This window comes from Oncorhynchus clarkii, chromosome 33, assembly GCF_045791955.1.
Source record: "Oncorhynchus clarkii lewisi isolate Uvic-CL-2024 chromosome 33, UVic_Ocla_1.0, whole genome shotgun sequence".
Taxonomy (NCBI): Eukaryota; Metazoa; Chordata; class Actinopteri; order Salmoniformes; family Salmonidae; genus Oncorhynchus; species Oncorhynchus clarkii.
Window position 1 is genome coordinate 16,907,821 of NC_092179.1, and position 20,835 is coordinate 16,928,655.

At 43.8% G+C, this 20,835-nt stretch overlaps 2 protein-coding genes across 9 annotated transcripts in view; one reads left to right on the top strand and one right to left on the bottom strand.

Annotated features, from left to right (window-relative positions):
- Positions 1–138: 138 nt before the first annotated feature.
- Positions 139–17,938, top strand: LOC139392806 (podocalyxin-like). Of its 4 annotated transcripts, none has more exons than XM_071141069.1 (8): positions 139–662; positions 13,122–13,781; positions 13,980–14,173; positions 14,289–14,312; positions 15,361–15,493; positions 15,704–15,747; positions 15,887–16,009; positions 16,157–17,938. In XM_071141069.1, the coding sequence occupies exons 1-8, from the start codon at positions 590–592 to the stop codon at positions 16,349–16,351; spliced, it is 1,446 nt and encodes a 481-aa protein (XP_070997170.1). In that variant the 5' UTR covers positions 139–589; the 3' UTR covers positions 16,352–17,938. The 4 variants fall into 4 exon arrangements, with proteins under 4 accessions (XP_070997170.1, XP_070997169.1, XP_070997167.1 ...); XM_071141068.1 differs by having other exon boundaries at positions 146–662; positions 13,977–14,173; XM_071141066.1 differs by lacking the exon at positions 139–662 and adding an exon at positions 1,158–1,446 and having other exon boundaries at positions 13,977–14,173.
- LOC139392805 (muskelin-like) overlaps positions 17,932–20,835 on the bottom strand; it is a 37,031-nt gene continuing 34,127 nt past the window's right edge. For 3 of the 5 annotated variants that reach the window (XR_011629736.1, XR_011629735.1, XR_011629734.1), the window contains exons 18-19: positions 19,072–20,749; positions 18,053–18,678 (exon numbers count right to left, since the gene is read on the bottom strand). Coding sequence is in view for 2 of the 5 variants with exons in the window: in XM_071141064.1 (XP_070997165.1) it covers positions 20,628–20,749 (122 nt within the window). In the remaining 3 variants the exon portion in view is untranslated. Of the gene's footprint in view, positions 20,750–20,835 lie in introns of all 5 variants that reach the window. The other 2 variants (XM_071141064.1, XM_071141065.1) reach the window with 2 other exon arrangements.

Below are 20,835 nucleotides of genomic sequence, written 5' to 3' on the forward strand. Positions count from 1 at the left end.
GGGGAATATTTTCGCAAGCCACTGTATTTATTGTATCATTGACCATTATTGGAATAAGGCAAACTGAAGGAACATAGTCGTTGGGAGTCGTTTCCTTTGTTCTTCAGTGTTGGTCAGCTTGAGAGTCCGCCCAAAAATGCATTCTATTGGATCTCCCCTTGCCTCGCATGACAAGCTGGAATGGGCAGTGCCATGGGCCTGTGAGTAACAGCTGAACACTTGTAAAGAAGACTGGGGTCTGGACTGGCCACGGGGCTTGCGCTTTGAAAGCACAATACGTTTTCAAGCCACTCGGGGAGAAGGAGCCAGCAACAACGCTACACAATCAGCGCAGCCAAGGAGACCGGAGAAAAACTTTCCCCCAAATTCCCGACTCAGAGAGGGGGAGAAAAGAAGGGGAGAAGCGCCAAACAAAAGAATTCTTAGCTTTCAGCAAAACAATAACTCTGGGAAAATAATTTACTTCAAATACAAATTCAATGAGATAGGCGTAACGGACCGGCGTCTCCAGCAAGATTCCGCTGCTTGTAATTCAACATTCTGATTCGGAATACCTAAAACCACGGATTGAGTGCTGCATCAACACTGAATGAAACAAAGTTGGTTAAAAAAAAACAGAATGGAAACGATAATGCGAATCACGTGGGCACTTCTTCCACTTGGTAAGTGTCTATTCTTTGTATTTTATTTCATTTGATCAAAGTTGGTTTTATTTTTGGGGACCCACAAGACCCCATCATCACCTTTCCTTTATTTGAGCAATTGAAGACATTCAATGAGAGAAGTTAACATAGGAGGAGATCACATTTGGTATCATCATTTATCAATTCATAATAAAAGAAAAACAACTAAATAAAACAATGTTGATTATGAGAGGTTGTGTTTCTCCCCAGCAACAGGTGCGCACATCAATAGTTTACAGTTGATGATGCACTGAAGTTTGTAGCCTAATCTGTGAATCTGTAAAACAAAATGGAATGGAATTCCAATCAAAAAATTAAATAGTTTTCGTTATATTCCGTCTATATGATTGACATATTGTAATTTTTTCAGTCATCGGTGCTAAAAGAACATGTTACTTGGCAGTAATCCAAAGATACAAAATATAATTCCTATTTAACCGTTATTTTATTAGTCCTCTATCTCACTAATACTAGTGAGAATCTATACCAGCTGCGCGCTTTCACAACATGCTGCTCTAATTTCGGTATCGAGGAGTGAGTGAGGGGGAGTTGCACTGTAAGTGCGAGGCAGAGACTGGCATCTGAGGGAGTGGCACCGGGGAGTCAGTGCCAGGGCCGCGCAGCTGAAACATCTGCCCCCTCTTCACGCCCGGGTCCTCTCCTCTCACACTGTGCTCAAGAGCCGGGAGCCCGGGAGGGAGACAACGGGACCGCATAATGAAGTGCCCCCGTGACCCGCTCGAGACGACCCTCATGCCAAATGGTAAGGCGGAGTGTTATTCTTTAATTACGCGCAGGTCGCACCTGCCTCTTGCCACTATAAATTCATGAAAAGTAGAGGAGGCTTTTGTTTTTTTTGTCGCCGAGCAAAAACAGACTGGATGTTCACGGTCAGCCCTTTCCCCAAAACTGTTTTAGACCACATAAGGAGTTAGGCCTAAAACTAACTTGACAAGCATTATTGACAAGCATATAGGCACAAAAAAAACAATGTCCTCCTTGGATACAAATCAACCTCCATTACCATTTGATAGAACACAAACCATTCATTTACATTTTCAATCGGCAAACGAACCATAGTGCTTTTAAAAAGAATAAGTCAAATATCCCAGACCAGACCATATCCGTCCAGAGTCTACCCCGCACACAGTCCCTTTCATCCTCTATTTGGGGTCAAGAAGGTCATGTCGGGTGTTTTCCTAAAAGGTAAACCCAGCCAGGATCTCTTATGATCGGCATGCGGCTAGTCACCCACATTCATCCTCCCTAGGCCCAGCCTATGGGAGAACGCTAGCGGAGAACAATAGATAGGAAAACTCCTTTAACAACATCCCTGTTCGTAAGGAAGGTGTGGCACCAGATTCCCATCCTGAGAGGATATATGAGCTCCCTCCGTCTCCTCACGCACACACACAGCCTGGTTCACTCAAATGCAAGGACAGGGAGACGGAGTCCTCACTCCTTCACTCCCCTGGAAATTCACCTAATAAGAGTGAGGGGAAACAGGACATTAAACAGGCTGTGCATCTGCAATGACACTCCATTGCCTCTATAGGGCATACTTTTTTTTACCTGAGCCTGAGCCAGGGCCCATTACAGCGCTTATCAATAGTGCACTATAAAGAGAATAGGGTGCCATTTCAGAGGCAGCCAGGGGATTTAGATCCACTATCGACATTCAGGGGATTGGGGTTTTAAACAGCAGCGTTGGGGAACAGTACAGGAGAGGGAGGCTTCCAGTTCCTCTAGGGAGTAAGTGTAGTAAAGCCTTGTGATTCATCACTGTCTGATGTGGATGATAAAGCACCACCACACCCTCCACCTCTATCTTCACCCCAGAGCAGTCTACACTCCTACATGTCCAGGCCAGGTGGACATTAATCAGGCCAGTGGCTGGCACCATGCATCACAGACCTTCACTCAGCTCCCCTCCTCCCTTCTACCGCCTCCCTGCTTCATCTCTCTCTCATATCACACATACAGGAACACACACATGTACAAGGTCTCTCCCTCCCACCTTCACTCTCTCCTCACTCTCCTTTCTCTGCCCTGGCTGGGAACTCCCTTCTATTTTACCTCTAAGAAAACAGAGAGCGGATGTTTCATAATAAGAGCCAAGCAAACAAAATGTGTGTGTGTGTGTGTGTGTGTCAGAGTTGGGTCTTAAGTGTTGGTGACCACTATATCACTCCAATCTCCTCCATAATGTCAACTGTTCCACACTGTTGTCTACCAACATTCCTTGCCTAATGTATTTACTGGTAATAGATTAATAGCATACAGTATTCCTTGCTGCATTCCTTAGTTTAGCTCAAAGCCAGCCAACACACAGGATTAAAGACAATAGACGGGTCATTCCACAAAATGAGTTCCTTTGATATTATTTTTTTTAAACTCTGTTTATTAAGTTTTACACACACACACACACACAACAACACAACGCAATATAAATAATATACTCAACTAGAAAAAAAATACAAATAAAAAAATAGCTTTAAAGATACCATACTTTAGACAAGTTAAACACACCAGGCAGAAGGCTACAAAGGTTAAAGGGCAATCTATAGTACAGGGACAGAGCAAACACCTCACCATTGTTCCTGTAAACAGTCAAGGGATAAGGGTGGAGAAATGCAACCACTCACAGACAGTCATGGTCACAGACCGACCATCCACTGGACCAAAAATAAAGTTTACAATGTTTTAAAATAAAACAAATAGAATGATTATTCATGTAGGCGTGAACAAAATGTAAAAATAACTGGGAAAAACAAGCTCACACTTCAGTCTCTGCCTGGGCAAGATGAACAAGGCATCTGCGGATCACAATCAATAAGCACATGGACCTTAATGCCCCCCCCCCAGCAAAAACACATAGAGAAGCTCCTCCAACCCTTAAATCACATACAGACTTATTTTAGTTTTAATTGGAATGCCATCAGAGGATGGACTGTTTAAAGTAAGACCGGAATGGAGCCCAAGCCTCATTAAACAGTTTGGGGTTCCCACGTGAATTGAATTGAATTTTTTCTAGTTTCAGAGAGCACAACACATCTCTCACCCAATATTTATAAGACGGGGTAGCTGCCATCTTCCAGTTCTGGAGTATTAGCCGTCTAGCTAAATGAGTTGTATAAGCAACAGTGTCCGACTGGATTCTTGACAGGGGGGTACCCATGGGCAGTACTCCAAAAAGGGCTGTAAGGGGAGACGGATCTATAACAGTGTCATATATAATCAGAGAAACATTTAAATGTTAATTCCCAGAAACCTGACAGTTTATGACAGCCCCAAAACATATGCAACAGTGTGACTGGTTCCACTTTACATCTGACACAGGTAGGATCAAAATCAGAGAATATTCTTCCAAGTTTGGCCCCCGACCAGTGGATACGATGAACCATCTTGAATTGAATGACGCTGTGGTTCCTTTGAGATTTTAAGTAGTAAAAGCCTCTTTAAATGTAGTGCCTATTAATATAGACCACATGGAACATTCAATGAATTCGATTTTTATTATGAATAAAGACTTGCTAAAGTACCAACATTCTGTATTTTGACATGTCCCTCAGTACACCCTCTGTGACATGTCCCTCAGTACACCCTCTGTGACATGTCCCTCAGTACACCCTCTGTGACATGTCCCCCAGTACACCCTCTGTGACATGTCCCCCAGTACACCCTCTGTGACATGTCCCCCAGTACACCCTCTGTGACATGTCCCCCAGTACACCCTCTGTGACATGTCCCTCAGTACACCCTCTGTGACATGTCCCTCAGTACACCCTCTGTGACATGTCCCTCAGTACACCCTCTGTGACATGTCCCTCAGTACACCCTCTGTGACATCTAGGAAGATTAACCCCAACATTTCTCCAAGCTTTGTAACACTTTATTTGGATAAAGTCCTAACCCTTCCTAACCCTAACCCTTATTTTAAACCATACCCTAACCGTAACCTTAACAAGCAGTTGCTTATCAACAGATGGTTTATTGATAGTATGACCATCTGTAGAGAATCTACAGATGGGGTCACACTATTTGGATAGTCCAAGTTTTCACCATTATTGTAAAGCCCTAGTTATTTTGTTGCTTTGATCAAGTCATTCCTGAAGATGATTATTTCTTAATGTGATTAGTGATTCATTTTAAGGGGAAAAAACCTGTCCCTTATATTTTTTAAATAAACATGAGTAAAATCATAGTGTATAAGCAGGTGAACTGGTTCTACTCTTTTTGGCCATTTTCTGGTGGAAAACTTAGCGTGTCGAGCATAACATGTCTACCCGGTTACCCGTAGATAGACAGGCTAGAATTGAACAACCCTGTCACAAGGGGATTTATGGCTGATTTACGACAGAATCATCTACCCTGTTAATTTAATTGGCACTTAGTAGGCTGTTATTATAGATATTTCTTGAAATGGGAAAAAATGTTTCTTTATTAAGTTGCTGTTCATGACAGAACGTTAGATTAGGTGAAATCAAACTTTTTACACTAACCAAAAGGGACTCATTTCTTGGAACGACCCAGACCTCTATAGACTAAAGTGCTGTAGAAGCGCTGGACTTGACCATAAGTGCACACCACACCACAGCTCAACATAGACACAAACACACCCATAAACCTGGCATCACAGCACTAGGAATGTGGTTGTGTTTGGGTGTGTGGACCCACACCGTGTGGCAGCTGTTAATCTTCATCCTGTCAGCTATGCTGTGTAGTCACAGACAGTTAAATAAAAAATATTATTTACACCATCAGACAGAGACCAACACCCTTTTTCCACCCTCACTCTCCTCTACCCACCTCCCCCAATCCTCCTCTACCCACCTCCCCCAATCCTCCTCTTACCCACCTCCCCCAATCCTCCTCTTACCCACCTCCCCCAATGCTCCTCTTACCCACCTCCCCCAATCCTCCTCTTACCCACCTCCCTCAATCCTCCTCTACCCACCTCCCCCAATCCTCCTCTACCCACCTCCCCCAATCCTCCTCTACCCACCTCCCCCAATCCTCCTCTACCCACCTCCCCCAATCCTCCTCTACCCACCTCCCCCAATCCTCCTCTACCCACCTCCCCCAATCCCGCTTTCTCCCTACTCTTTCTCTGCTCTCCCTTTTATTCACACAGTGTTTTTACATTCACAGCCCCTCTCCTTAATGGAGGAGCCTATTGGATAAGTACTGTGTAAAGACTGCCTCCCTCCTCCTCCTCTCTTCCCTTCATCCCCCCTTTCCTCCCCCAGTTCCAATTCTGAATTACCCCTCTCAATGGGACACCCCAAGAAGGCGGGGGACTACTGGGCTCCTAAAAAGCTTGGTCCGCAGCAGGGGGCCGGGGGTGAGGGAGTAACCCCCCCTGGCATAGCCACACGCGGGGGAAGCCAGGCTTTTGTGTGGGCCGTCACCCACCTAACAGCGTGACTTTGTGTGTCCGGGGCTGGAGAGGGATAGCTACATTTATTTATTTACTCTCCTACCTCTGGCAGTGCATGGTGGTTGTTCACGCTCAGACGCACATAAATCTGGCCTTATTATGGGATGGCCTGGCTGGCACACATACAGGGACAGAGATGAATTCACACACAGCTAGACAGGATCACATACCCACGCCAGAACACAAGTAGACCGGCAGACACACACCCTTAGGACTCAGCATAAAGAAAGGCTCTTTTTATTTTTAAGATGTTAACTGATGGTTAACTTATGGCTGGTCGCCATAAGGGCGGCAGGGTAGCAGTGGTTAGAGTGTTGGGCTAGTAACCGAAAGGTTGCAAGTTCAAATCCCCAAGCCGACAAGGTACAAATCTGTCGTTCTGCCCCTGAACAGGCAGTTAACCCACTGTTCCTAGGCTGTCATTGAAAATAAGAATTTGTTCTTAACTGACTTGCCTAGTTAAATAAAGGTAAAATAAATAAAATAAGCCTCTGCTCCCCTCCCTCTACCAGTAGTAGTCTGTGTGGGGCCTGGGGCCCAGAGGTTATTCTTACAATATGGCTGGCAGGAAGGCAGGACAATTCAACAAGTCTCCACCCTCCAGGCCGATTGTCATTCTGCTTTAACTGTGTACGGATGGAGGCTCTCACACTAAACATGATTGTGCTTGACACCCTCCGGGACCCAATAACAGGACCCCCTGTGGGGAGGGAAGGGGAGAGGGAGACACCCCTCTGACCCCATTACTGACTCGTTAGTCACAGTGGGACAGGCCAAGCCATAACACTGTCACAGGCATGAGTTAGGAACACAAACACTGGGGAAGTTGAAGAACTCAACCCTATGGTAAATGGCATTTAGAGGCCTTATCATCATCTTGTTGCATTTCCATCTTGAAGATCTGGAAGTAACTGACTGTATTTTCCTGGGTTTCTGTTAGTCTTGAGTCAGAGCAGGGTGTGTGTAGGGTGTTTCATGCTCTCTGTGTTTAAGTCATGCACACACGTGAAGAATGTCACGCTGCTTGCTTAGCGAGAACCACTTCTTCTTGATTCGGCTCAAACCGAGGCTCATACCCATGACCTCTGCCTTGCTAGCACACGTGACCACCCTCACTTACTGGTCCCCTATGGGATTCAAACCCTCAACCCTGGCGTTGCAAGCGCCATGCTCTACCAACTGAGTCACACATCCCCATGTGCTACACACACACACACACACAGTGAGAGAGCAAAGAAGCCCATATCTTATTGCATAACAGAGTTAACAGGAAGGACCTTGGGGTCGGTTCTCACACCCTCTGACTACCGTCTGGCCCTGAGAGGGTCCGGGACACCGGGTCGCACCCCGTGGGAGAGAGACACTGTAGTAGCAGACCCAACAGGACGTAACCGGACCCAATGACCTAGCGATCCATCTTAATAATAGCCTGGTAGAGGAAGAGGCTAATAAGATCTGGCTGCAGGTCAGTCTGTGTTGGCCCAGTTATGCTGTGTAGTCACACAGACAGACATCCAATACTCATGGGGATAGTAATGTAATCTTACTGTGGTATACAGGAACCTGCTCTGGTGTGATCTATGAGTTACAACAAGGAGGCTTCATTCCCTATTCACTACTAAGCATCATGGCTACTAGCTAGGGAGCCTATGGCTGAGGAAAGGGAAGCTATGGAGATGGAATGTTCCATTCCATCTCCTACCCCCCCCCCCCCCCCCCCCCTCCTTTCTCTGGGAGGGAGGGGGGGCATATCTTAAGGAATGAGTGTTTTTGGAGAGACTACAGGTGCTATCCGTGTGTGTGTGTGTGTGGGGGGGGGGGGGGGGGGGGGGGGGGGGTGGAATGTCTCTGAGATAAAAACAGCCCCAGCTAATAATGTCAGGATCAGGGTTGCTGCTGTCACCTGTTAAGAAACAGACACCCGGTGACAGGCAGGGTCAAAGAGGGTCATCCCAAAATATGACACCACAGCTAGAGGAGGTAGAAGAGGGGAGATAGTGGAGCAGACAGATAGAGACACACGTCTCGCAACAACACAGAGTCTCAGAGGCAGAACACTGTGTGGAAATCACAGGAGCAGTTCACCAGTCCCAGGTCAAATACATACTGTACATGGAATATCTGCATGATCAGTACAGTCTACTCCCAAGACATTGTATAGTGTATGTCAGAAATGAACTGTATCACTCCTGACTTACACATTTCCAAAAGCTGTCTTAAAATGTAGCAAAGAAATACTGTCTGTAAAACACTTTTTTTTCATTGTCATTCAGTCCTGCTGGGATACTTCCACCTGTTAGACTACAATGTTGAAGCAGCCTCCTTTCTCGAGCTACCCTGCCTGGTCTCATAGACCACGCGTAACATAGTAAATATACATTCGGGACACTGAAATTAGTATGATATGGTAAGTTTGGTATGGTTACATAAGACAGAAGGTTACTTAATGCAAAAATGAGCAGAGGGTGGTTGGTCGTTTTAGCACCTCCTTTCACTAGCTACCTGGGGACATTGCCAATGCTGTAGCAACTTCCTTTCACTAGCTACCTGGGGACATTACCAATGCTGTAGCAACTTCCTTTCACTAGCTACCTGGGGTCATTACCAATGCTGTAGCAACTTCCTTTCACTAGCTACCTGGGGACATTACCAATGCTGTAGCAACTTCCTTTCACTAGCTACCAGGGGACATTACCAATGCTGTAGCAACTTCCTTTCACTAGCTACCTGGGGACATTACTAATGCTGTAGCAACTTCCTTTCACTAGCTGCCAGGGGACATTAGCAGGAGTGTAAACAAACAATGTCCTCGTTGCCCCCGACAACCACTATTAATCCCCACGTCTGGATTTACATCTTTACATCCTGGCTGAGCATCTTTTTAACGAGCTGGTCACCAGGAGGGGCTCTACTCAATAACATACATACAATACAATGACTATTAGAGTGTGAAAATATGTATTGATATGGAGATTGACAATCTGGTTGGAATGTTGTAAGGGTGATTCAAGTAGTATAGAAACCTTATGAGGTTGGATTGAATAGAGTCGATTAGAGCCCCCACATCTCTTTATTCTACAGTGCACATGTGGAGTGGGAGGTGAGAGTGTATGGTTTATGTGTGGGTGTGTATGTACAGTATGTCCACTACCTGTATTGTAGGCCTGTGTTTGTGGTTGTAACCTTGGCAGGAATATCCAATTACTGAGCACTGTTTGAAAAACAATGTTGTCCTATGTGTATAGATTTTGGGCTGCTTTTTTTTTTTTAACCAAACATGTAATTTGACTTGCAATATACAGGTAACTTCCAAAACAAAGGAAATAACAAAATAAAGTGTCTTAATAGGGTGTTGGGTCACCACCAGCCAGAACAGCTTCAATGTGCCTTGGTATATATTCTACAAGTGTCTGGAACTTCACTGGAGGGATGCAACACCATTCTTCCACAAGAAATTTCAAAATTTGGTGTTTTGTTGGTGGTGGAAAACACTCTCAGGAACAACTCCAGAATCTCCCATAACTGTTTAAGTGGGTTGAGATCTGGTGATTGAGACACACACACACACACACACACACACACACACACACTCTGTAAACCCCCTAAGCTCCTTTGAGACCCCTCTTTCAACGTCACAGATCTTTTCTTTTAACCATGGTAGCCAAAATAATGGGCAACTGGCCATTTTTATACATCAACCCAAAGACTGTCTATTATATTGAGAAGATATTCGAGTGACCGCTCTAACAATGGAAATACATGTTCCCAAAGATAAAAGACAGGCAGGCAGGAGATGAGATCAGGTGGGACCATTCCAGCTAATGAGCGGGCAGATACACGTGTGAAAAACAGACCATAGAGATATAGAGAGGACTAATCTTTGTATCTGTGCAATTATAGCGTCTGTGACAGCATGGGCAGCGCCATTGAGGCCATCTCCATTTTAAAGTAGTCAACGTCTTCATTGGCTGATTCCTCCCAACTCATAGGAATCCCCATTCAGTTGACTACTTTAAAAGGGTGGAAGCATTCAATGGCAATGTCCATGCTAAAACAGGTTGATGATGAGTCCTCCGTTTACAGTGCATTTGGAAAGTGTTCAGATCCCATGACTTTTTCCACATTTATTTACATTACAGCCTTATTCTAAAATTGATTAAATAGTTTTTCCCCCTCATCAATATACACACAATATCCCATAATGACAAAGCAAAGACAGGTTTTCAGAATTTTTAGCAAAAATAATAATGGGAATAATGCATTTACATAAGTATTCAGACCCTTTACTCAGTACTTTGTTGAAGCATATTTGGCAGTGATTACAGCCTTGAGTCTTCTTGGGTATGACGCTACAAGGTTGGCACACCTGTATTTAGGGAGTTTCTCCCATTATTCTCTGCAGATCCTCTCGAGCTCTGTCAGGTTGGATGGGGAGAGTCGCTGCACAGCTATTTTCAGGTCTCTCCTGAGATGTTCGATTGGGTTAAAGTCCGGGCTCTGGCTGGGCCACTCAAGGACATTCAGGGACTTGTCCCGAAGCCACTCCTGTGTCGTCTTGGCTGCGTGCTTAGGGTTGTTGTCCTGTTGGAAGGTGAACCGTCGCCCCAGTTTGAAGTCCTGAGCGTTCTGGAGCAGGTTTTCATCAAAGATCTCTCTGTACTTTGCTCCGTTCATCTTTCCCTCGATCCTGACTAGTTTCCCAGTCCCTGCAGACGATAAACATCCCACAGCATGACGCTGCCACCACCATGCTTCACCGTAGGGATGGTGCCAGGTTTCCTCCAGAAATTACGCTTGGCATTCAGCCCAAAGAGTTCAATCATCGTTTCATCAGACCAGAGAATCTCGTTTCTCATGGTCCGAGGTCCCTTTTGGCAAACTCCAAGAGTGCTGTCATGTGCCTTTTACTGAGGAGTGGCTTCCGTCTGGCCACTCTACCATAAAGACCTGATTGGTGGAGTGCTGCGGAGATGGGAGAACCTTCCAGAAGGACAGCCATCTCCACAGATGAATTCTGGAGTTCTATCAGTTACCAATGCCTTTCTCCCCCGATTGTTCAGTTTGGCCAGGCGGCCAGCTCTAGTTGTAGTCTTGGTGGTTCCAAACTTCTTCTATTTAAGAGTGATGGAGGTCACTTTGTTCTTGGAGACCTTCAATGCTGCAGATTTGTTTTGGTACCCTTCCCCAGATCTGTGCCTCGACATAATCCGGTCTCAGAACTCTACAGACAATTCCTTTGACCTCATGGTTTGGTATTTGCTCTGACATGCACTGTCAAATGTGGGACCTTATATAGACAGGTGTGTGCCTTTCCAAATCATGTCCAATCAATTGAATTTACCACAGGTGGACTCCAATCAAGTTGTAGAAACATCTTAAGGATGATCAATGGAAAAAGGATGCACCTGAGTTCAATTTCAATTCTTATAGCAAAGGGTCTGAATACTTATGTTTTGAATTTGTCATTTGCAAAAATGTCTAAAAACCAGTTTTCTGTCATTATGGGGTATTGTGTGTAGATTGATGAGGGGAAAAAATATTTGATACATTTTAGAATAAGGCTCTAACATAACAAAAGTCTGAATACTTTCTGAATGCACTGTATCTCTATGACAACAGGCACAACTCAGATACAATTTTTTTTTTTAAGTTGCCAAAATGTCACATTTATCAGTGCATTCGTAACAATCTAACCATTACGAAACTTCTATTAGGTCAAATAACCCTCACGTATCACATTACAATTACATTTTGTGTTGATCAAATAACCCTCACGTATCACATTACATTTTGTGTTGATCAAATTCAACACACTCATTGACCTCCATACAAAAATTACTCACTTCGTGGGCTTATTTTCGTGGACAGATTTTGGGTGGAGTAAAATCTCTCGCTTCGCCTCTTCCTCTCTGATGACCCTAAGCATGATGGGATGTTAATTGCTTAATTAACTCAGGAACCACACCTGTGTGGAAGCACCTGCTTTACATATACTTTGTATCGGTCATTTACTCAAGTGTTTCCTTTATTTTGGCAGTTACCTGTAGATGAAAACACTTGGGTGAACTGTTGGAATCCTAGAAACAGAATGATTTATATTAAAAAGCAAAAAAAAAGTGTCATCGTTGTCTGGAACAATCTGTTGACTGCATTTGACCTAACAGAACAGCATGCAAACTTATAGTGAATCTAAAGAGGAGCAGCTGCGCTGCTTGATGGGGCTGGGCTTGAGCGTGTGTGACGCAGCCACAACTATAAAAACAGACGCTACACATGGCTGAGAGGCGTTTCAAAATATTGCATGCGATATGAATCTTCTTGCGACATGAATATTGCACGACAATATTGCGATTTTGATGTGAATTAGATGAATTATGCAGCCCTATATGAATTGACAGCAGATGTAGCCTTTGAAATGCATGTTATTTATAGTGCAGTGCGTTAGTAATGTAGGTATACGGCCTGATATATGAACATGTGAGATAAGAGAGGTATGAGTGTTTTTAGTGTGTGACTGTGCACCCACATATGTGCGGGACTGAGTATGAGGAAGCAAGTAGTAGTCCTAATGCTATGGCGGTACGTGTGTGGGGGTTGAGGGAGGGGATCCCATAGAAGCCATTGTTCTAAATCCCTAGGGTCCCAGCCTGAGAACGTGGTCCAGGATTGTTCACGGTGCGCTGGGGCAAGCCCATAGGCTGGGTTTGGAGCATCCTGTCCTGTTTACTATGAATAGAGAAACAGAGAGAGAATGAAATAAAACAGCAGGTTTACCACAGAGTTCACCACAGAGCCTCCTCAATATCTCATCACTGATATTCTCTTAGAAATACAAGATATTTATAAAACTGTATGCAACTCACAGGGACCAAGTTCTAGAGACTAGAGATGGCATTATTTCCATGTAAATTTAGCCAAGTAGATTACATTTAGTTAGGCCTATGTAATATTTGCTTCAGATTAAACAGTTAACACTGTTTTGTGTTTGTTCACTCCAGGTCTTCTACTTCACTGTACTGATGCTAATCCAAAGCAACAACCCTCATCCTCTTCATATATAGCCTCTATCCCCACCACAATTACAGCTGGCGTCACAGCCACCCCGTCACCGATATCAACTCAGGTGACTAGTGTAGCCTCTAACACCGCCACAATCCCGACAGCCAGCGTCACAGCAGCCACCAACTCCCTAACTCACAAGGTGACTAGTGTAGCCTCTAACACAGCCACAATCACAACAGCCAGCGTCACAGCAGCCACCAACTCCCTAACTCACAAGGTGACTAGTGTAGCCTCTAACACAGCCACAATCACAACAGCCAGCGTCACAGCAGCCACCAACTCCCTAACTCACAAGGTGACTAGTGTAGCCTCTAACACAGCCACAATCACGACAGCCAGCGTCACAGCAGCCACCAACTCCCTAACTCACAAGGTGACTAGTGTAGCCTCTAACACAGCCACAATCCCGACAGCCAGCGTCACAGCAGCCACCAACTCCCTAACTCTCAAGGTGACTAGTGTAGCCTCTAACACAGCCACAATCACGACAGCCGGCGTCACACCCGGGACCAGCATTGTTACTGCCGTGGGTACTGCTGGAACGGGGGCCTCTGGGTCCTCAGGAACCCTCACTCAGACCACCCCGGACACTACAGGTGAGGGTCTATCTCCCAACACCATTTCACCTCAAAACACCTCACTCACACAGCATAGAGTTTGGCTGTAGTCTCAAAGGAATTAAAACCCTAAAAGCTGAACAGTTCTTATCCCATGCGGGCATGTGTGATTACACGATGGAAGTGAGAGAACATTCAACAGACAAAATTGTCCACTTTTATTTATGCTTCTAGAAGAAGTCACACAGGTTTCAACTACAACATCGGTGGGCCCAACCCCATGGTCAGCATCGTCCTTTCCTTCCCATCCCCCCTCCACATCCAGCCGTGTGGGTTCAGGCAGCAGTCTTGCTACCACCACGACCAGCACACAGGGAAGGATGGTGTCTACAACCACGGCTGAGACTACAACTCCTCCCAAGAGCTTTACGGTATGACAGAAAGAGTTTAACATAAGACTTGTCAGTCTGATTCAAGAAAAATCTTCTGAATCATAACGCACACAAATATGACCTGAACGGTGTCTTTTTTTCCTGCTTTTTACAGTTTGCCAAGTCCCAAAATGGAGAGGTAAGGGTTTCTCCTTTCTACTGTCATCCTAGATTTGCTCACGAGTTTAGGTCTGCGTTTACATTCGGTTTCAAATGACAAATGTAATGACAAATCCTCAGTTGCAGTTCGAACCATCTTTACAGAGTGGTCCTCAAAGACCAGGACGGTGAAAGCCTGCTCTGACCTCTACCCTTCCCCTGGTCCTATAGATGGGTTAGCTGACAACGTCATGAAAACAATGTGCATGCTGAGGCAGAATTCTGTGTGTTGGTTAGCAACAATGACAAGCTGCCATGTGGGGAATCGTAGGTGGTGCGTTTCAGCTATTTTTATCTTGTTATTGATACCATGTCTTGAGGTATTTTGACTGATATAATTTCTATGCTAATATAAAAATCTACCAGCTAGCTAACCAACAACTGTAACAATGTATTTGAAAGACAACAAGTGCTCATTGTGCAAATGTATTTAGGTTTTCAATAAACATTTGGAGACAGAGTTAACATGTTGACAACAAAGTAAACCATCTGTTTTGCCCCATAGTTGCACACGCTTCTGTTTTGTTGCTAAACAACCAACCCGTCTATTCTCAACACAGAGTGACACTCGTTTCCAAAGCCAGGACAGGAAGTAGTGGAAGTAGAGCATCATATTATTAAAAAAGGATTCCGCAGGCATTGGGTGGAAAAAGTGTCTTAGTGGGAAACCTTCCTGCCTTTCGCTGGTTTCCGTTTTTCCCACACCTCTCTCACGTTCTTCCTCGCTCTCATTCTCCCTCGCTGTCTATGAACAGCTGCTCTGCTTCAGAAAGGCCAAGAATAACTGACACCTCATTGTGCGGGAAATGCTGATGTCCCACCTTTGACCTTTCCCTCGACTCACCAAAACCAGCATTGTAGTGATGGTTGTAATGATATTATGGTGAAATGACATCAGCTCAGCAATTGCCACTCTTTAGATAGATTCACTAAACAAGGCATGTTGATTGTTTTTTGTCCCGTTCATAAACTATGGAAACATTTGATCCAACTTAGAGCCTTACAAACGTTTTTTTTTCTCTCGTAAGAATTACGAGAGGAAGGACCTGGAGGAGCTGTGTCGACAGCTGATGTCTCAGATGCACGACGCTAACTGTACTCTGACTGTGAGAGAGAACAACGGACACACTACCTTTGACAGCGTGGTAATGGCCGGTAAAGGTAAGTAAAACTACCCAGTCCCCACGATTCAGACGCTTCCAAAGCAATTAAATAGAGCACACCTAACGCACCCCGTTTCCTAATGCTAGTCTTGGTTGTATGAATTGTGTTTAAATACATACTATTTGAGAGGGTTAGAGCCAATTGCTGTCAAGGTCAAGTACCAGAAATGAACTGTTGTAAATGAAAGTTTCCTTTGATTTTTTTTAGTGGACAACTCTGTCGTCCAGCAATACTACGAGGAAATCACCAGAGTAAGTCTAATTAACATTGTGAACTACATATTTCCCTGAATGTCATCATAAACTGGCTACTAGAGAACATGTAAAGGTTGTATTTGGAGGGAGGCGTGCCAGAGTGGGTCCTTATTTACTTTTTCATCTATTCTGTCAGAAACCAAGCGACAACATGACCCTGATTGCCATCTTGGCATCCTGCGGAGCTCTGCTGGCCATGATTGTAGGCTTCGCCATCTACGCCTCATACCACCGCAAGTCCTATCGGAAGAACCTCCAAGTAAACAATTTGAAAATCAAACTACTCTACAGTCAATAATGTCTGTCTGTAATATGTCCACATTCTTCCTAAAATACTTCCTAATATAGTTGAGCTATGCTTTCAGAGGGTCCTCACCCGAAATCTCCCCTTATCTTCTCTCAACAGCAACACCTGACGGAGGAGCTGCAGACGGTGGAGGATGGTTACCATGACAACCCCACATTGGAGGTGATGGAGGTGCAGCCGGAGATGCAGGAGAAGAAGGTGGCCCTGTACGGAGAGTTCAACGACAGCTGGATTGTCCCCATCGACAGCCTGCTCAAAGAGGACATGCCAGACGAGGAGGACACTCACTTGTAGAGGAGTGGAACAGACAGGGGGGCTACTATAATCCCTCGACCAACTGACTCTCCCTTCCCTGCACCGTTACAAGGGCCCTGTTTAGTAGAGTTCTAGCTCCAAACGTTGCAGGTAGAAATGTATTCTATATAGAATATATACAACTTTAAATAATGGTATTTGAGAATTGCACAATTGTGACAGTTCTATGCAATGCATTTCTATCCGCAACACTTTTAATGTTCCTCCCCACTGAACCAGACCCAAGGCAACGACAGACACCACCTGACAAATCTGGAGAAAATAAACACCCAGATGACAGGTTCTGGAAACCCATCCCGACTAAACGAGTGTCAAGAGTCACATCGCTGTGGCCATGGAAAAGTAACAGGACATTTAGTGGATACTACACCAAGCAACATTGTGCCTAGTTTTAGGAGATATTCAATATTTGGGAAATGTAACTCTCAAACATACACAATCCCATTTTAAGAGCCATTGAGCGTTTAAGGTACTTGATGTACCGCTACACAGTTATTGATTTAATTGGGAAAACCAAACACTCAAACCACCATTATTTCAGGGTGGAGTTTATGAAGCGGTCCAAACTAAAATCTGCATGTTTTTTATGCTGTAATCAACGTAATCCCCAAAAGTGCATTGAATTGTACACTTGAGCACCTGTACATAGTATTTTCTTATATTTTCAGAGAAAATGGAAGCTGAAACTTTGTAAACTGTAACACTGCCTTTATGGTTAAATCTCAATAGTATTGATTTAAAGAAAATGACCTCAGGATAAAGTGAAATAATCATCCTGGTGAATGAATTAAACTACTAGTGAATCTCTGCTCTGACGACCTGGCATTGGCTGCTGTATAGAAGCCATATACTGGTTCAACTGAGCACAGTGAACCACACTAATGAAACAACGGGGTCCCTGGAGACGCTGCTGGGACGGGAGGGCCTACAGATATGAAGGGGAAAAACACTGTAAATAGTCGTTTGAAATTTCTAAAGAACTTGACCTAGGACCAGTTTCCTGGACATAGATAAAGCCGAGCCTTGGACTTAAGAGCCCTTTCAACTAGGCTTTTTAGTCTAGGACTGGGGTTGCTCTGTATCAGGGAAGCTGGCCCCTAAAGATACATATTTTCTTGTTTGCTGAAGTTGAAGGTTACATAGGCCTCTACACATTTTATTTGTTGTTTGTTACATTTCTATTCAGCTGATTTGACGAAAAAGGGTATTTAAATATCCATGTGATTATCTGGCTAAATGTATTCCAATTCATGTATAATTCACATGGACACAATAATTCCCAATTATATTTAAGCTGTAAAATCAACCAACACCAAACAATCCACCACTTATTCCACACATTCCTGTGTCGTTTGTCATTAGTTCTGTACAGTCGCTCACTCGTATTTTATTTATTTTACACAAAAATATTTAGCAGTTATTGTATGTATTTATGGTTTGTTTGCTGATGAAGCCAAACAACAGGGGGTCTGACACACTGGAAGCTGTGCCTCGTCTATCATGACCAGGGCAGCCATGTTTTCTTATACCAATAAAGATTTGCCAATAAAACACACTTCTTTCAAACAGGTGTTGTATTTTTTGTAACTTTTCACCAATGGTAAATTGATGAAACAATCCAAATACAAAATGTATAGTTGCATCCCAACTGGTTACAAACAAATCAAAAGACCGGAGTCATTTATTTATGAAAACCTGAACAAAATACAATCTTTATTCGTTATGTACATTACATACAATGCAATTATACAATAGGCTCTCTACACATTCACTTTATCCACAGAGTAGTGCTCATTCACGCACTCTAGAGTACCCCACATACTCATGAGTCCCAGTAGGGGAGAAGAGGGTGCAGATGAACATTCCATTTACCTGAAAATTATAATTTCCTTCCGCTCCCAAAAATAAAATGTATTTGGCATTGTGATATATATATTTTCTGCAAAGGTGCTTCTTTCATGTTTTCTTAAAGCTTATCTTTTATTTCTGACAAAAAAAGAAACCACCGCAAAAGTCTTCTATTCTGTGACAACGACCATAAATAATGAGTACGGCCTAAATAACAGGTTTTATTACAAATCTATGATGGTAAGTATGACACTTTCTCTCTGGATCCCAGGTCAGAGAGCTAATATCTACTAAGCTTAATATGGTGGCAGCAGAAGACAACCATTAGCAAACAGACACAAACAAGCACAAACACACACACACACACGTTTCAAGCTCACACACTGTAAGCATACAGGGGTGTGCACCCTGCACACAAGCAGCAAACACACACAGAAATGATTGTGATTCAAATTAATCTAATTCTGATTACTGAGGACATGAGTGCAAACGAACAGAGAAATCGGATCTGATCACTCACCTAACAATAAGATCAGAAGTCTTGAACCAGATGTAATGAATCTATTGGGACGTAGTGTACAATCTGCCAATTTGATTAGGATTTTGATCAAGGATTTTGTAAGGATTTGACAAGAAAAAGCATGTCTAAAGTTTGGCTCTACCACCCGACAGGACTCAAGCACTAAGTGTTTGTCTCCTTGAATGTGAATAGTCCCTCCCTCTCTGGTTAGCAGATAGTGGAGTTGATTGATCTCGAAACAAATGGGGATGGATATTTCACAGACTCCATAGGCCTTTGCCTAGAGTGTACTCTGCATACTGTACAGCTGTCTCAGGAAAATGCTAAATACATAGACAATACACACAATGTAATGGAAGACTAGGCTGCTACTATTCTTGAGAAGGAGGGGAAAGGGGATCACTTCAATCATCTCTCCTACTGAGATTAATGGAAGAACAATATGAGGCATGTGTTTGTATTATGTTACACAGGTGAACTAGACAAAATACCCTGGTGATCCGAGACAAACACACGCCAGCTATATCAAAGGGCATCCTCAGTTCCAGCATAATGATTATGAACCAATCAAAAACATTTCCTGTACATTAAAACTTTGGCTGGAGCCACAAGACAGATACCATTTGATAACTTGGTGTTAGAGATCACTTGTGAATGCTCCTATCGCCTTATTCTGAGTAAGAATGAAATCTAGTGTTCTGTATTTCTTTAGGTCAGAAATGAAGAATGTCCTGCCATCACTGTTTGCATGAGAAACAGAGAGAACCCAGTAATCAGGCCATCTCTTAAGGGGGAGACTGGGCTCTCCCTCAATGAAAGCAATCCTTCATTTTTCCTTCCATAAAATAACTTCCATCGTCAAAGTGAGATACATCCCAGCCAATGAGATCATATGTGTACAGATGTGTGTTTGTACATTAAAAAAAACTCCCTGATACAGCAGAACCATCATGTTGCAGTTCTCTTACAAGATGGGGAGTGAGTTTAAAAAATAACATTCATACTTGGAGACTACATTTCCCACCATGCCTCAGTGACAGAACCATAGTTGCATCACACTAAAGCTACAGTAGCCATTACCAGAATCCCAGGCTTTTGACAACTTGACAATGTTTTCCCCCCAAACTCATGACTGAATTTTACATTGATAGAGGATTTAATTGACTTAACTTCATTTGACATATAAATTGTCTCTTAGGATCATTATTCTATTGTTTCTATATAACACAATTAACATTTTGACACAGTGTGAAACAGCATGGCAGACAATTATAAATATGGGGTATATAATATGGCCACCAATAATACAGGCAGAGCAAGCAAACAAAAGCATGAACTTGGTTGACGGTATATTCAACGTACAACGCACTGACAGGGTGTCATTACGTAACAACTACTTTCACATTCTGGTTTGTGTGAGTGAGTGTGTCAGAGAGCGACAGATGCAAGACCGAGCGGAAAATAAGAGACTCCTCCTTGATCTAACAGGCTACTAATGCCAAGCAAACTCAAACGCAGCGTGTAAAAGTAATGTAAACCTCACAAATCAAATCAGTTATCACAGATATGTTTGGCAGAATTCTGGGTTATTTTTGCCCTGTTAAATCAGTTTATTAAACAAAGACTATCAGGAGTTTTTTTTCTTCTTTTTCACACAGTGATATTCAGTATCAGCCCCTTTAGATCACAAGTGGCCTGACCCTCATTTTCCGTTTTAGTTGTTGAAGAACCAACGTCCTAAAGAGGGGGTCAACAAGTGCAGTCCGCGAGCAGAGCACCACTGAATTTGGAAGGGTCAAGTGTAGAAAAATATTAAGTTTGGCTTTGGGCCGGCCAATCAGAGTCTTATTGGCGTATGGTGGTGGTGCATAGGGTTGTGGAGCGGGGCTAGAGTGTGATGAGGTCAACGAGGTTACCCTTGGGTGGGGTCATGGTGTCCGGGAAGAAGTTGACGAGCATGTCGAAGAGCTGCGTGCGCTGGGCATACGTCTGGTCCACGTCTGAGAAACCTGAGAGAAGGAGGGAGAGGGCGAGAGAGGAGAGGGGTCAGAAGAGGGGGAGAGATGAGTGAGGGAGGAAGAGAGTGTGAAAGAGA

Excerpts from the sequence above, each read along its gene's own strand:
- LOC139392806 (XM_071141068.1), top strand. The coding sequence starts at position 590 with ATGAAACAAAGTTGGTTAAAAAAAAACAGAATGGAAACGATAATGCGA. Across the intron at positions 663-13,121 it reads GTGGGCACTTCTTCCACTTG|GTCTTCTACTTCACTGTACT; the intron begins GTAAGTGTCTAT and ends TGTTCACTCCAG. Across the intron at positions 15,494-15,703 it reads CGTGGTAATGGCCGGTAAAG|TGGACAACTCTGTCGTCCAG; the intron begins GTAAGTAAAACT and ends GATTTTTTTTAG.